The following is a 15,796-nucleotide window of genomic DNA, read 5'->3' on the forward strand; positions in this document are numbered from 1 at the left end:
CACTTGGTTCACTCTGAAGGAAACAGAGTAGTGTGTTTGGGAGACATGGAAAATTATAAAGAAGAAAATATAATTATCCTATAATTTTACTACCTAGGAATAACCGGCATTAATGTTTTCTTCTAGACCTAAAAAACTGTGTGTGTGTGTGTGTGTGTGCGCGTGTGTGTATCCACACACACACACACACACACACACACACACACAGAATATACACATACACATACCTAAAACGAATATAATGTTGTATGTCAACTGTGTCTCAAGTTTTTAAAAGTACATATATAATAAAAAAAAAAGTACACATACAAAACAATGTGTTTTATATGCATTATGTGAAATGGGATCATGCCACAGATACACACACATACACAATTTTATATCCCTTTTTATTTGATCTTCTCTCGTAAGCATTTTTCCATGTTGTTAATATTTAATTAACTTAATGTTTAATTATGTGCCATGGTACTTACTTATACTATACGTCCAGGGACATAGTGTCTCTGTCTTGTTACAACAAAGCTGTAACATCAGTCTTGTTCTTCAGCCTCATCGTTATGATGGCATTCTTCAATATCCACATCTCTCCATGAAAACTCCTGTTTTCCCCTCTAGATTCTCTCTTGGAACATGGATTTTGTCATTAATGTATAGATGACGCTGATTTCCTTATTACTGGTAACCTATTAGATAAACCCAGGTAGCATTGACTTCTTTATGTGTTCCTAAACAGTCAGCGGTTGGGTTAGCAAAGCAGCTGTAATCAAAATGCTGTGACAGAGGGAAAATGACCAAACAGCTTTGTTTGCATCCTTGATTATAGCTCAGGAGCTCTTTGTCATTTCCAACTCAGGCAACAAAAAGAGTTCCAAGAAACAGTTCCCAAACGACATGATCTTCAGTGCAATTGCCTCGATGTTCCCTGAGAACGGTGTCCCGGATGACATGAAGGAGAGGTAGGGAAGGCCGTTCCACTCAGGCCATGTAGAGCGCTCAAGCAAAACTTTTATTCAGGCCTAAATTTGGTTAATAAAAATCCTTGTTTCTGGTAAGTGTGCTATGATTTGCTCACACTTCTGATTGTTTCCTACTTCATTTGCTTACCTCTAAATACCCGTTCCCATATTAAAGGGCATTGTTCATTGGCTTTGAAGTAATTTCGGGCAGCGAACTTCTAAAATTCTGCATTTTTCTGGAGAGTTACTCCAGCGCCATACTTTCCAAATCTGTCTCTCTCTTTGCTTGCAGACATGTGCCCAGCCCAGCACAGGTGCAGTGGTGCACCCACTTAGGTATACGCCACCCTGCCATCAGCAAGCCCCGTAAAAAAGCACCCATGCTCCCTTGGCCGACTGTACCTGGATGACTGTCAGTGCGCGATCTGTACTTTCTCAGTGAAGACGTTTCCTTGGAAGGAATTCTTCTCTCTCTTTTTAAAAATAGGTACCGGGAGCTGACGGAGATGTCAGACCCCAATGCGCTTCCCCCTCAGTGCACACCCAACATCGACGGCCCCAACGCCAAGTCCGTGCAGCGGGAGCAGTCTCTGCACTCCTTCCACACACTTTTTTGCCGGCGCTGCTTCAAATACGATTGCTTCCTTCACCGTGAGTGGGGCTACTCTGAAATACTCTCCTGTTCTCCATCCCCAACCACTGCGTCCTTCTGTTTATTTTAGTTAATCATACAGAGTTCCTGGCTTCTGACCTGATGCTGGTTTTACAAAGGGCGGGTTCTCTATTCACTTGTACCGTTGCGGTGCAATGTGTTTCGCATGGTCAGGACAGAATAACCAGCAACATACGAGTCCCTGAGCACCTGTTAGCTTTGAAAGGGTTGTGTTGATGTCAGAAATGATTAAATTTTGCGCACCTTGATGGTAGCTGTTTATATCTAAATTTTCCCACCATGGCTCCTTAATTGGATTTTGTTCTTCCCCATCCTGCCAAGTAGATGAACCACTGGAAACAGGACAGTTTTGTGTTTTCCAGCTTTTCACGCCACCCCTAATGTATATAAACGCAAGAACAAAGAGATCAAGATTGAACCAGAACCATGTGGCACAGACTGCTTCCTTTTGCTGGTATGTTCTTTTTTTTTTTTTAAGTTTTATTTATTTAACTAATCTCTACATCCAACCTGGGACTCCAACTCATGACCCTTAGATCAAGAGTTGCACGCTCCGCCAACTGAACCATCCAGGCACTCCTTGCTGATATGTTCTTAAACTGTTCTGCCATTGTTAAATCTGTTGAAAATTGAGCAGGAAATGGCCTTCAGTTTTCTGCTCCTGGGAATACAAACCAGATGAGCCAGTATGTAGCACTCTGGGGGGTCACAAAGCACAAATAAAACATGACTTCTGCTCTTAAGGAGCTCCCAAATACTGAGGACTATGAAATTAGTCTCGTGGAGTGAGGAGGGCATGTGTGTATCTGTAACGGCATTTTCTTTGCTGTCTTCTTTTAAATGCATAGAAACATATGAGAAATAACACATGAGAGCACCCATGTCTTATTGTAAGGTAAACAGCCAGATGGGCCCTTCCCTGATGGACAGGCTTTATGCGGCAGCATAAATTCTCCTGCATTCATGTGGGAAGGCAGTACACTTAGAACGATAAGGGAATAGGTTCACTTGGACCAGCCAAAGACACAGTTTTGCTTTCTGCACACTACAGTGAGCTTAGGTAAAGAATGAAATACCTTGATTTCTGCTACCAATTAAAAATAGGTTATAGAGCCAAGTGCCTTTGGGACCATCTTTAGTGGGATAATAGAAGAAAAGATGGTAAAAAGTGCCACTGGGTATACATCTGGAAAATGAGCCATGTGATAATAGCAAAAGAGTACACAGACTTTCTCTACTTTTTCCCCTATATGGGTCGACTCCTTCCTGTGTGCCAAGTAGCATGCTGGCCCTTAACATTATATTATCTTACATTCTTGCTTACGACAACATCCTGAGGTGGAGAAACTATGGGTTATAGAAGCTACATATTTTGTCCAAGATTTGTTAATGTCAGTGGCTTGGCAGTAATGAAATTCAAGCTCTGGTCTAGCTCCAGAGTCCATACTTTTTAAGTTATTCCACACTTAAAAAAATTACACTGTGTTATATCAACACCAGCATTTATTTTTTTATTCTTATATATATTTTTTTAAAGAGCGTTTTTTTTTTCTTTAATGTTTACTTATTTTTTTTTTTTTAATTTTTTTTCAACGTTTTTTATTTATTTTTGGGACAGAGAGAGACAGAGCATGAACGGGGGAGGGGCAGAGAGAGAGGGAGACACAGAATCGGAAACAGGCTCCAGGCTCTGAGCCATCAGCCCAGAGCCTGACGCGGGGCTCGAACTCACGGACCGCGAGATCGTGACCTGGCTGAAGTCGGACGCTTAACCGACTGCGCCACCCAGGCGCCCCTAATGTTTACTTATTTTTGAGAGAGAGAGAGAGACAGAGTGTGAGTGGGGGCGGGGCAGAGAAGGAGACACAGAATCCAAAGCAGGCTCCAGGCTCTGAGCTGTCAGCACAGAGCCTGACGGGGTGCTCGAAACACAAACCGTGAGATCATGACCTGAGCCGAAGATGGAGGCTTAACCTACTGAGACACCCAGGCGCCCCTTATTTTTATTTACTTTTTACTGTTTATTTTTTTGAGAGAGAGAGACACACAGAGTGCAAGCAGGGGCAGGGCAGAGAGAGGGAAACACAGAATCCAAAGCAGGCTCCAGGCTGTCAGCACAGAGCCCGATGTGGGGCTCAAACCACGAACCTTGAGATCATGACCTGAGCCGAAGACTGAGCCGCCCAGACGCCCCGACACCAGCATTTATATAAATAAAAAGACGTTGTCTTTCTCACAGCAATTACCCTGAGACCCTGTACATGTTTCAAAAGATGCTGTCAGTGCCCAAAATGTATGTCTATGTGTGTGTGTTTAACTTACAGAACTGTCTGTGCACAGTTTTTCTTTTATTGCTTTTTAGAAATCAGTGCATTTTTCAAATATAATGCTGGACTGTTTTTCCCTCAGTCTCGATCATGGAAGGAAGGTGAAAGATATCTTCTTAGATTTAATGATAGTTTTTCCATATTTGCTTCGTCCCTCTATTTGTATATGCATATCTTTTGCTGAGCAATTTGAAAATAAGTTGCAGACGTTGAGATACTTGTTTGCTAAGTATTTCAGCATGCACTTCCTAAAAATACAGACATTCTCTTATATAACCACATTATTACACCTAAAAAAAATTCAGAGAATTTAATAATATCATCTGTCTGTTCCATATTTAAATTTTTTCAGCTGTACCAAGAGTAGCTGCGTTTGGGTTTTGTTTTTTTTTAACCAAGGTCATCCAGTCATACATCATATTTGGTTATTATGTCTTTTCAGTCTCCTTTAATGTCAAGTAATCACCCCATTTTTTTTTTTCCTTTTTGAAAAATCCAGGCTCATTGTCTAGTAGGATGCTGTCCCAAATTCTGAATTTGTGGTTTTCTCCTGGTGTTACTGAACTTGTTTTTCTATCCTCTATTTCCCATGAACTAGAATTAGCTCTGGAGCCTTGGTTATATTTATGTTAAATCTTTTGATCACGAATACATTGTAAGTGATGCTGTGTACGTCACATTGTAGGATGAGCACATTCAGTTAATTTTAAAACTTCACATTCAGTTAATTTTAAAACTTCACTTTTGGAATTTCCTTTAGGGCCTACAGGATATTAGTCTGAATATCCTTAGTAATGGCAAATCTTTATCCTTTGCATGTAGATTTAGTTTTCAGAAACAGCTAGAAGTGTTTGGGAACCAAGTCTGGTGAGAAGGTAGATGATCAAGTTGTGTGATAGTTATTGGGTCTTTTTTTTTTTTTTTTAAATAAAGCATAGCTATAAAGTAATGAAGCAGTATTTTTCCAAGTCTAATAAACTGATTTGGGAGAAGTAAGTAGTGACATTGGACAAATTTAGGGACTACATATTTTATTATTGAAACAGAAGCAGTGCAAGTAGAATGAAAAAAACAGTGTGGCCAGGGGATGGGGAGCCCTCATTCTGTACCCATTCTGGAACAGTTAGCTACATATGCTCAAGCAGGTCCCTTCCTCTCTGAACCTCATTTCCTCTTCCACAGGAGAATGTGTTCTCAAATTCCAAATAGCTAACATGCAAATGAGTTTTAGACCCAACTCACTGGAAAGTTGAAGATGCACAGATTACATCTGTTTTTTTAATATATTTTTTTTTCTTCAACATTTTTTTTTAATTTATTTTTGGGACAGAGAGAGACAGAGCATGAACGGGGGAGGGGCAGAGAGAGAGGGAGACACAGAATCGGAAACAGGCTCCAGGCTCCGAGCCGTCAGCCCAGAGCCTGACGCGGGGCTCGAACTCACAGACCGCGAGATCGTGACCTGGCTGAAGTCGGACGCTTAACCGACTGCGCCACCCAGGCGCCCCAACATCTGTTTTAATATTACTTTACAAGGCAGCTCTTCTGTGAAGAGGTATAAATTTGTAAGTTTTAGAATGCTGGTTAAGCAGCTTTTACATAGTCACACTTACATAGCACAGAGCAAAACATAGACAGTGTCATTGCATGTAAGCACAGGCGTTGAAGAAGGGGGTTTGTAATGATGGGATCAATATGGCGACCTGGGCCTGTTCCTGTCTCCCACCTGTAATGTGTACATTGCAGGAAGGAGCGAAGGAGTACGCCATGCTCCACAACCCTCGCTCTAAGTGCTCCGGGCGTCGCCGACGAAGGCACCACATGGTCAGTGCTTCCTGCTCCAACACTTCAGCCTCTGCTGTGGCTGAGACTAAAGAAGGGGACAGTGACAGGGATACAGGCAATGACTGGGCCTCCAGTTCTTCAGGTACACTGAACAGAAAGCGATCCTTTCTTCCTATGCAAGGCCTCTGGGAAACGCAGGATCACTGCCTAACACTTAACGTTACTACTTTTTTAACATGGTTAGTTCTTCCTTTTTTTTTTTTTTTAAAGTTTATTTATTTATTTTGAGAGAGAGGGGGGAGGGGCAGAGAGAGAGAGAAAGAGAGAATCCCAAGCAGGCTCCATGCTCTCAGTGCAGAGCCTGATGCAGGGCTTGAACTCTTGCACCATGAGATAATGACCTGAACCGAAATTAAGGGTCGGGCGCTTAACCAGTTGAGCCACCCAGGCACCCCTAAAGATGGTTAGTCCTTTCTATGGCTTCGCCTGTTGGCAGTAGAGACAGGGAATATTTTGATTCCTAACTATTCTGCCATTTAAAGCAGAATGATGTACTTCGGAGTGTACATCCGAAGTGTACATCCGGAGTGTACATGACTGATGACAACCGCATTCTCTCTCCTCCTGTTCCTTGCATCTCCTCCTCTCTTAGAGGCCAACTCTCGCTGCCAGACCCCCACAAAGCAGAAGGCTAGTCCGGCCCCCCCTCAGCTCTGTGTAGTGGAAGCACCCTCGGAGCCTGTGGAATGGACTGGGGCTGAGGAATCTCTCTTTCGAGTGTTTCATGGCACCTACTTCAACAACTTCTGTTCCATAGCCAGACTTCTGGGGACTAAGACATGCAAGCAGGTACTCTCGGAGAGGAGCTGGGACAGGCAGGGCCCTCCTTTCATCCACTGCTCTGTCAGCCCTTTTGCCATCTTGTGTGGCCTGTCTCAAAAGGAGCTGTCTTAGGCTCAGTCCCTCATGAGCAGGTGCTTCTGAGCCACGAGGCGGGTTCCCCAAACATGGGACTGTTTCTGCAGACTGTTTCTGCAGATGCCAGGCCTAGCCGTGCTTGGGGAATCTGGTCTCCTCCTTGCTGAATTCTCATTTCTGTCTCTAGCCACTATCTGACTCTTCTGGGTGTTTCTGCCTTCTCTTAGCTTTTTGTTGTTGTTGTTGTTTTTTGTTTTTGGTTCCTGCCTTTCTTTCTAAATGTGTACCCCTTTCCTAAAGGGACCCCCAGGTCTTTCTGGGGATCTTCTCATCTGGCCTGCTCCTGCTTCTGTAGCTGCCGCGGTCACCCGTTCTGTCAGTCTCCTCGGTTGCTTTCTTCCCCAGATGTTCTATCGCTAGCTTTTCTAATTGCCACCCCCAGTAGCTGGGCCTGGACCTCACCCTTCTCACTCATGCCATTACTAGAATCACAATTTGATAGCAGCCACTGATGCTTGGAGGCCGTGGGACCTGATGTCCCAATCAGTCTCTGCCTGACTGCAGTGACAAGACAGACTAAAGAATAGGGTTCAAGGAGCAGTTGGGTGTTAGGGCCGATCCAATAAGAAAGGAATGCTCGAGCCGAGCCATGCTGCTTAGCACCCTGACTTCAGGAGGAGTCTCTGTGGCCTCTTCTTCATGATGCCTCTACTTAGAACATGCACTAGAACCATGAATGGAAGTGCCCTTTCATTTGGAGCTCATTGCCTATTTCCTTGAGGCAAAGGTTCTTAACCTGAAAATCTACAGAATTGTGGGCAAAACAATTTTGCCTGTATTTTCCTGAGAAGAAGATTTGTAGTTTTCATGGAATCTCAAGAGGGCCTATAGCCAAAAAGGAGAGGGAAAAAAAAAAAAAAAAAAAAAAAAAGCCAAAAACGAACGCTATGAGGGAAGAAGCATGTTGGAAGGGAACCAGTCTTCCAGAAATGCTGGCCTATGAAAATAGACAAGGGTCTGGCCTCTTCATACCAACAGAGGGAGCTAGTGCTTAGCCAAGGGGTACCACTCCTGTCCTGTCTTATACTCGGTTATACAAGGGACCCAAAGTTGCCCTTCCTCAGAAGAGACAGATAATGTTGGTAAGAATCATTCCATTCAGGGCTTGGTAGGTAAAGGTGTAGATAAAAGCTACTGACCAGGAGAGCTGTAACTGTGCTCACTATTTCTCTTTTCTAGAGTCAGGATAAATAGTTAAGAATTGATGTCAGGATGCCAGGGCCAGTGATCTGATATCTCAGTCCCACTCTGTGCCCCTCCCCCCGCCCCCCCATTGAAGAGATGCTCAGTCAGCCGCCCTCGAGCTCTCCAGAATGCTCCCAAGCCCAGCGCCTGGCTGGCTCACTTATCTGACCACCTGGCTCAAGAAGGAGTGACAAGTCCTGTTGGATTTCTCTTCCAGGTCTTTCAGTTTGCAGTCAAAGAATCACTTATCCTGAAGCTGCCAACAGATGAGCTCATGAACCCGTCGCAGAAGAAGAAAAGAAAGCACAGGCAAGGGTTGGACAAAGGACTTTCTGTTCCCTGTGCTCTGACCTCCCCTTGGACTTCCCAACTGCCTCCCTCTTGAGTTTAGCATTGCACAACTGAGGGCCAGCCTTCTCAGTGCTCCCCGCGGGTCTGTGACTTGGACCAGCCCTTCCTTCTTCCATCCCTAGATGCTGTGGACTGGGAGATAACCATCTGCCGTCCCTTTAAGCTCCTGGCCAGTAGGGTGAGAGCTGGCTTCATGGCTCCACCCTGAGGCCATTTCTCCTCATTGGGTGGTTAGTGACCACTGTTCTCACTTCTCAACTCTGACCAGAGTTTTTCCTTTTGGCTCTTGTATTGTTTTTTCTAAGTTGCACAATAACACCGTCTTTTAGCTAGCCTTTGCTAAGGGTTGGAAGGGTTTTTTTTAATTCAACATTCTGCCTGCCTCGGTTCCCTAATGACTATCACCTACTCAAGGAAGGAACTGACACCAATTCTAGATATAGAAGGAAGTCCCTGTGGCTTCTGCCTCTCAGTTTGTTCAGTCAGCAGATTCCTGAAAAGTTCCCACCTCCCCATCCTGCAATTCTTCCACATCTCCACCTCCCCAAAGAGAAGGAGGGAGGGAGGGGGGAGAGGGAGAAACAATAGTGTCATAATAGACACAGAGGGTTGGGTTTTGTGTTTGTTTTTTATACATCTTTGTTTGTTTCATATTTAAATCTTGAAGCATAGACCAGCTGGACTCCAGATGAACTCCGGCTTCCATCTAGCAGGATAGGGGCCTCTGGTGGAAGGATTCGGGGAGGATACTCCCTGGTGATCAAACCACAGTCCCTCAAAGCAGGCCATGTTGTTATTTGCCCAAATGTGCAGAGCCATGACCCAGGCCCATCCGCCTCTCTTTTCCAGGTTGTGGGCTGCACACTGCAGGAAAATTCAGCTGAAGAAAGGTAAGTTGCACCAGGGTGCTCTTCGGCAGTTCAGCGTGAGGTCTCACCCCTGTGGTCACCCGCCCGCCCCACCTACAGCCGCTCTTGTTGACCCTGTGCTGCTTCCGCAGATGGCAGATTTCTCTGCAGCAGCTGAGAACAGCTCAGCTTCTCACTGCAGCTGAGCGCACCTCTTAGGAGGTAGAGCTAGGAGCCTTGTGGTCTCTGACTTTCATAGCGCGCCATCTGCCAGGTTCCAGACTTCGTTTAGTGTTTGGAATGGGCTGCCCTATAGTCCCAGACCATTTCCACACTCTCCGCACAAGGCAAATCACCCCGTTGTAGCTGACAAACAACCATCATCTCTGATGGCTTCTCACTTCAGGTGCTAAACGTGTGTCCAAGATCATGACTGGGACAGCCTCCTCCAGTCGAGACGATCGGGGAGCCCGGGCACAGCAGTGTCCTGGCATACTCTTTTCTCTCCTAGATAACTCTTCCACTCAAGTGTATAACTACCAGCCCTGCGACCATCCAGACCGCCCCTGTGACAGCACCTGCCCCTGCATCATGACGCAGAATTTCTGTGAGAAGTTCTGCCAGTGCAACCCGGACTGTAAGTTTCCACCGTTTTCCCCTGTGGTCCTCCCGAAACAGCCAGCCACCGTGCACCCCAGGTTTCCCTCCCCACCCATGCCCCTTGCTGCCCCTGGGCCTTCTGATGTCCTCTTTGCCGTGTTCTAAGCATTCTGCAGAGGAAACAAGATCCTTAAGATCTGGAAAAGTCATTGTTTTAAAAACCCATAGGTGTTTGATTCTAAAAGCAACAACTATACAGAAATCAGAAACATTCCCATCTTTACCTTCCAGAGAAGAATTAAGAAACGTGGGAATTTTTTCCCTTAAGGTGCTGTCACAGACCTCCTTTTTTAAGGTGTTGTTTTACAACGTGTACAGGTTACAACACTGCGTATGCCCATTTTAGTTTAGTATCCGGAGTTTTACTATCAGGTCAGTCTGGATGTCAGCAGAAGTAAGATAAAGGCTAAACATGCTTCTCTTTGACTTCTTATCACACTGTGCCCTTCCCCACTCAAGGCTGAGAAGTTCAATAGCAGCCTCCAGAGCCTGCAGAACTAGGTGCCCAGGCAGTTGTGCTGGAAATACCTCCTAACCCATAGCAGATATCAATCTTAGCCACAGAAGAGAGGTGCTTGTGCTGGGGAGGGCAGTGGGTGGAGGAGGGTGGCATAGAACGGATGCATTCTGTTCTCAAAATGATTCTTGTTTTGATGGTGATGATTTACCAGTGAAAAGCACTGATTTCATTTTCTCTGGGCCCCTAACCACCTCCCTTCCAAATTACACCAACAAGAGGAAGGAAGAGCACTGTTGAGGAATCTCTAGGAAACACATCTCCATAGTCAAACTTGCTTTTTTTGACTCCCAGGCATGAATGTTGGGAGGCACTCCATTTTCTCAGGAAAGAAAACAAACAAACAAACAAAAAATTGACCATACGAAGCAAGGGAGCTTCTCTCCTGCTTGCCAGATCTCCTTGAACACATCACATGTACTTCTTTGCTGACCCCTGAGTCAGACCTGAGCGCCAGCTTAGTCTGCTACTTTTCCTAACCCACCCCTCCCCCCGCCCCTCTCCTCCTCCCCAGGTCAGAATCGTTTCCCTGGCTGTCGCTGTAAGACCCAGTGTAATACCAAGCAGTGTCCCTGCTACCTGGCAGTGCGAGAGTGCGACCCCGACCTGTGCCTCACCTGCGGGGCCTCGGAGCACTGGGACTGCAAGGTGGTTTCCTGCAAAAACTGCAGCATCCAGCGAGGCCTCAAGAAGGTGAGGGCTTTTCTTAGGACTGCGAGCCAGATGGTGGAGGGGAAGAGACTGAGTATTCCCAAGCAGCCTCTTTCCATTGGTCCCTTAGGGGGTTTCTACATGAAAGGGCTTGGTAAATCCTAAAGGACACACACGTACTGAGATAAAGAAAGTTTGCTCTCCCGGTGAGGAGTTAGGAAAGTGACCCCTGACCTGGCCAGACTAAGAGGAGCAGAGAGGATGGACGCATCATTGATGTTGTCTGTTTGTACTTGACCCGTAGCAGTGACTCCCTAGCAACTCAGGTCTAGGAGGTCCCCAGGCCTAGAGGAGGAGGTGTCATGTTTCCTTTGCCCACCTCCCTTTTCTGTTTTGCCTCTCCCCAGAACAGAATGGCTTAGACCTTTTTCTGTTTTCAGATCCTCTTAACAGTTGCTAGTTCTTTCCACCCTGCCCACCCCCTGCACACGTGCACATCCAGTACACACACCACCCACTCACACATGCCCTGTAGTCTGAGGTTTGACTCCCTCTTCCCCAGCACCTGCTGCTGGCCCCCTCAGATGTGGCCGGATGGGGCACCTTCATTAAGGAGTCTGTGCAAAAGAACGAATTCATTTCTGAATACTGTGGTGAGGTGAGTGCTATCGGTTTGGACCACATTCCTTTCTGGGGAGATACTGATGAGAAACCCTGATTTTCTGTGGGCCAGACTTCTGTGACTTACTCTCTAAATAACTCAGCTGAGTTCCCGTGTGGCTTCTTGGGGGATCCCACAGAAGTGTTTGCAATCCTGAGATAAACCACTCTTCTTTAAAGTCTTTGCCAATTCAGGCCACACAAAGGGGTGGGCGGGGAATGCTCTTCAGTCTTAATACTGGTCAGCCTGGAGGGGCTTAGATAGAATACAGTAACTTGAGCTCTGTCTCCTGTGACTCTCATCCTGATACTCAGCAAGCATGTGTGTGTGACAGTGCCCCCTCCCAGTCCTTTCTGAGGGCAGGGTACCATGCCCTGAGCAGACAGCCTTGTCCCCCGATTGTTCCTGATCTGTCTTTGCAGCTTATCTCTCAAGACGAGGCAGATCGACGGGGGAAGGTCTATGACAAATACATGTCCAGCTTCCTCTTCAACCTCAACAATGGTAAGGAGTCTCTTTCTCTTGCCCCGTGGTGGTCTCAGGCACATCTCTCTACCGGATTGCCCTTGCTGTAGTCCACGTTCAGATCAGCTGTGATTTCTCCAGCAGATGTGCAGAGGAAGGTGGGGATGTTGAACCTCAAGACACCACGAGCCATAGTTCACTTGCTTTGGGAGAACCTGCGTTTCTGGGTTGTGTTTATAATCGGAGCACTGAGCACTTACACCTGAGAAATCTCCTTACCCAGTAGATGGGAAGAGGGGATCTGTAATTCCAGCAAAATGGGGGGACCCAAAGGGAACGTGCCCACATGAGGCTGCATTCTTATGCTGCATGCTGCTGGACTTCAAAGTCCCCCACTGGATTATTTCTGTTACTGTTTAATTGATTTTAAGACCAGGTTCGAGAAGCTGTGGATTTCCTGATGAACCCATGATCTTTCTTTACATTATATAGATTTTGTAGTAGATGCTACCCGGAAAGGAAACAAAATTCGATTTGCAAACCATTCAGTGAACCCCAACTGTTATGCCAAAGGTGAGTTCCCAGTGACCTGGGAGGTAGGGTGGATGATGGATGCTTTATTTACTATTGTTTCTATCCATTATGTGTCTTTTTTCATTGCCGAGTTATTTTTTGTCCAAAGACAACCATGCTTAATGTCTGGTATCGTTCTGTGTCTCCGTCTCTATTTTGTTAATTGGCTCTCTCACTGAATACATGATAAACATTTTCCCACAAACAAGAATCTTTTAAAGATAAGTATTTTCCCACATCACCAGCCCGAATAACAGATCTAAAAGCAGAGAGGCAACTGTCTTTACTGACTGCTTTTAAACTCCACTTTATTTATATTTTCGCTGGGAACTGGGAGAAAATCAGCCCAGAACCTGCCGATTATTGGCTTGGAGCTGACTAGGAACCTAGCCTTGGCTTTGTCCTGTTTGCAGTGGTCATGGTGAACGGGGATCATCGCATTGGAATCTTTGCTAAAAGGGCAATTCAAGCTGGTGAAGAGCTCTTCTTTGATTACAGGTGAGGCAGCCAGAAATGATCCTTGGGAGGTAGCTCCAAAGGCAGAAGGGTGGCTGTTAGAATTGATTTGGGGGCATAAAGTGGGCGATACAGAGGAAGGAGAGGGTCTTGTGGCGGTCAAGTCTGTCCCTCTGTTCTGCTCCCGGGGACCTTGCCCCAGAAGCGGGAGCACTGTAAACTGCTCTGAGAGATGGGGAAGCAAAATAGAGGGGATTCTGTCTGTTCAGTCACAGAAGCCTTGACAGTAATCTCATTCCTCCTCCTGTCCCGGGACAGGTACAGCCAAGCTGATGCCCTCAAGTACGTGGGGATCGAGCGGGAGACTGATGTCCTTTAGCCCTCCTGGGCCCCACGCGAGCGCTTACGGTAGCAGCATTGTCTTTGCTCTCATGCACACAGCACCGCTGCTCGACTTTCCTGCACTACGTGTCTCCCACACCGAGAAACCCCCCACCCACTCCCTGCGCAGCGAGGCCTCCGCTGTGTCCAGTGGGGACAGACTGTCTCAGTGAGAGAGGAGACAGAGGCAGCTAGGGCTGGGCTCCCCAGGAGAGAGCTGTGGAAGCGGGAGACCGCGTCTCAGGCCTTGGAGGAAGAGAGCACAGGCTGGGGGTGGGTGGCTCAGCGTGGTTTCTTGTCTGCTCTGTAGGTCTTGGGCCTCAGCAGTCAACCTGGGCAGTTCCTAACAAGCATTGGCCTGTAATTCTAACTTTCCAAGTCAAGGGTCCTTGTCTAATTGGGTCGCCAGCCTATGTCTCTGTGGTAGGTCGTAGGACCAGAGAGGATGGGCTAAGTGAAGTTTGGTACCTGGAGCTTACGAGTGGCCTGGGTTAAAGGCAAGCCTGGCGGGTGGCACAGACTGAATTCAGAGGGGAGACGGGTCACCTTACTACCTCTTCCCTCCTGGCGGGGTTCACATTGAAGGAGTGTGGGTTCTGACTATAGAAATTCAATGCTGGCAGAAGGAAAGCTAAGTGCCGTTCTTCCACGGACAGAGAGCGAGAGCCATCCTGATGACAGCAGTTCAGCTGCTAAGCTTGGGGCCCAACAGGCTTTCAGAAACCTTCTCTGTACTCTGGAGATGGATGGATAAGTTTTCAGATTCCTGAAAGCAGGTGCCAGCGCCCTGTCAGCTCCTTCCAAAGCTCGGGCTTGGCGACCGCAGGCAGGCATCGTGCTGCTATTGAAGACGCACAGGAGGTATGCCGGGCCGGGCCGGGTGTGCGCGCTCTGGTCCTGGGTATGGAGGCCGTCTTCAGGCCTTGCATTCCCTTTAGAGGCCAAGCCCGTGGGGCCTCTGTTGCTTATCTCTTCCGGGTAGATGGGCGAAAGCCTGGACTAGAGAGGGGGGAAGGTTGTCAAGGTGACTTACTTTCCTGTCTGTAGCACCTGCTGTTGGAGAGGGTGAGTTGACAGCATGTGTTTGGAGATGGGTGAGGGGCTCCCAAGTTGCACGTGTTCAGGATGGCACCACGCTTGCAAGTGCACACTGGTGGAGGGTATTTGAAGTGTTGAGAAGAAGCAGGCCAACCTCCTGTGCCACTGCATGGTGCCATTCTCTCTGGGATTCTTGAAGAGCAAAGCACTTTATTTCCTTGAGAAGGTCTGTAGCTGAGGTGGAGTTTGAACTAAAGTCTCTGGGATCCCTGCCCAAATCCCATTCCTAAGGGAAAGGGAAGGAGAGGGGGTTGGAAGATTCCCCTCCAGTTCTGTCTCAGCTCCTGGTGGAGGCAGGAGGAGCTTCCTTGACACACAGGAAGTGAATGAGGATGGGGCCAGCTCTAGGAGCCAGCCCTGTGTCTGTGGCTGGCGTGCTGAGCTGACAGGGAATAAGGAGCATTGTGCTGGGTAAAAAGGACGTGGCAGTGACAGGCTGGCCTAGGGAATATCAGCAGAGGGAGCAGGCTTCTCCTTTCTCTAGGGAATCCAAGCCTTTCTTCCTCAGTCTGTACTGACCACTCCCTTCCTCCATCCCTACTGGCTGTCCCATGAAGCAAGGAGTGGGGTTCCCTCTGGCCAAACTGTCGCCTGGGGATTTGGGTGGGACGTGCACACACACACACACACTCACATCTCCACGCGCCACACTTGTGAGCACTCATGCACTCAGCACTGAGCACACACCCAGCCAGCTCCTGACGGAAGCCTCTTCCCACCTGACCGGCCAGCCCCGCCACCATTCCGAAATCTGCATCTGCTGTGGTTTGTATCCGTTGTGTACCGGGGATGCCCTCTAGCCCGATTGGGCTCTGAAGTACTCGTAAATTATAGGGGAAAACCAGAGACAAATGAAGAAGCAGGAGTTAGGTCTGTCTGAAAGTGGGGCTGGCTGTGAGGAAATCATGGGGAAAAAATTACATCCAGCCACCGAGAGGCTAGATTGACCCCACTCTTCCCTCAGCATGCGGAACCCTGTCCTTCCCAGTTTCAGACCACTGATACTCCTGTTCTGCCAGCATTCCTATTTTCCCTGCTGTCCCCCACGTATAATGACGGGTCTCAACCCCTCCCCCCAGACATGGTTGATGGATGGAGCAAGGTGGTGGGGACTTGGGGTGGGGGAGGCTGGTATATGTGCGGCTTTATCGCCAGTGAATTTCACGCACTTTAAAGTCCTGTGGCTTGTGACCTCTTATCTGAATAAAGTGATAGAGTCCATTTTGGCAAG

General features: G+C 47.3%; 1 protein-coding gene across 3 annotated transcripts in view; it reads left to right on the forward strand.

The window, feature by feature from the left end:
- EZH1 (enhancer of zeste 1 polycomb repressive complex 2 subunit) overlaps window positions 1-15,786 on the forward strand; it is a 31,088-nt gene extending 15,302 nt beyond the window's left edge. For all 3 annotated transcript variants that reach the window (XM_058702655.1, XM_058702653.1, XM_058702652.1), the window contains exons 8-21: window positions 854-956; window positions 1,444-1,607; window positions 1,992-2,083; window positions 5,703-5,883; window positions 6,394-6,590; window positions 8,122-8,213; window positions 9,105-9,145; window positions 9,615-9,740; window positions 10,795-10,973; window positions 11,494-11,589; window positions 12,015-12,096; window positions 12,550-12,630; window positions 13,044-13,128; window positions 13,405-15,786. In XM_058702655.1, the coding sequence (XP_058558638.1) occupies window positions 854-956; window positions 1,444-1,607; window positions 1,992-2,083; window positions 5,703-5,883; window positions 6,394-6,590; window positions 8,122-8,213; window positions 9,105-9,145; window positions 9,615-9,740; window positions 10,795-10,973; window positions 11,494-11,589; window positions 12,015-12,096; window positions 12,550-12,630; window positions 13,044-13,128; window positions 13,405-13,465 (1,580 nt within the window). In that variant the 3' untranslated portion in view covers window positions 13,466-15,786. The remainder of the gene's footprint in view (window positions 1-853; window positions 957-1,443; window positions 1,608-1,991; window positions 2,084-5,702; window positions 5,884-6,393; window positions 6,591-8,121; window positions 8,214-9,104; window positions 9,146-9,614; window positions 9,741-10,794; window positions 10,974-11,493; window positions 11,590-12,014; window positions 12,097-12,549; window positions 12,631-13,043; window positions 13,129-13,404) is intronic.
- Window positions 15,787-15,796: the final 10 nt, after the last annotated feature.

This window comes from Neofelis nebulosa, chromosome 16 (genome assembly GCF_028018385.1).
Source record: "Neofelis nebulosa isolate mNeoNeb1 chromosome 16, mNeoNeb1.pri, whole genome shotgun sequence".
Classification (NCBI taxonomy): Eukaryota; Metazoa; Chordata; class Mammalia; order Carnivora; family Felidae; genus Neofelis; species Neofelis nebulosa.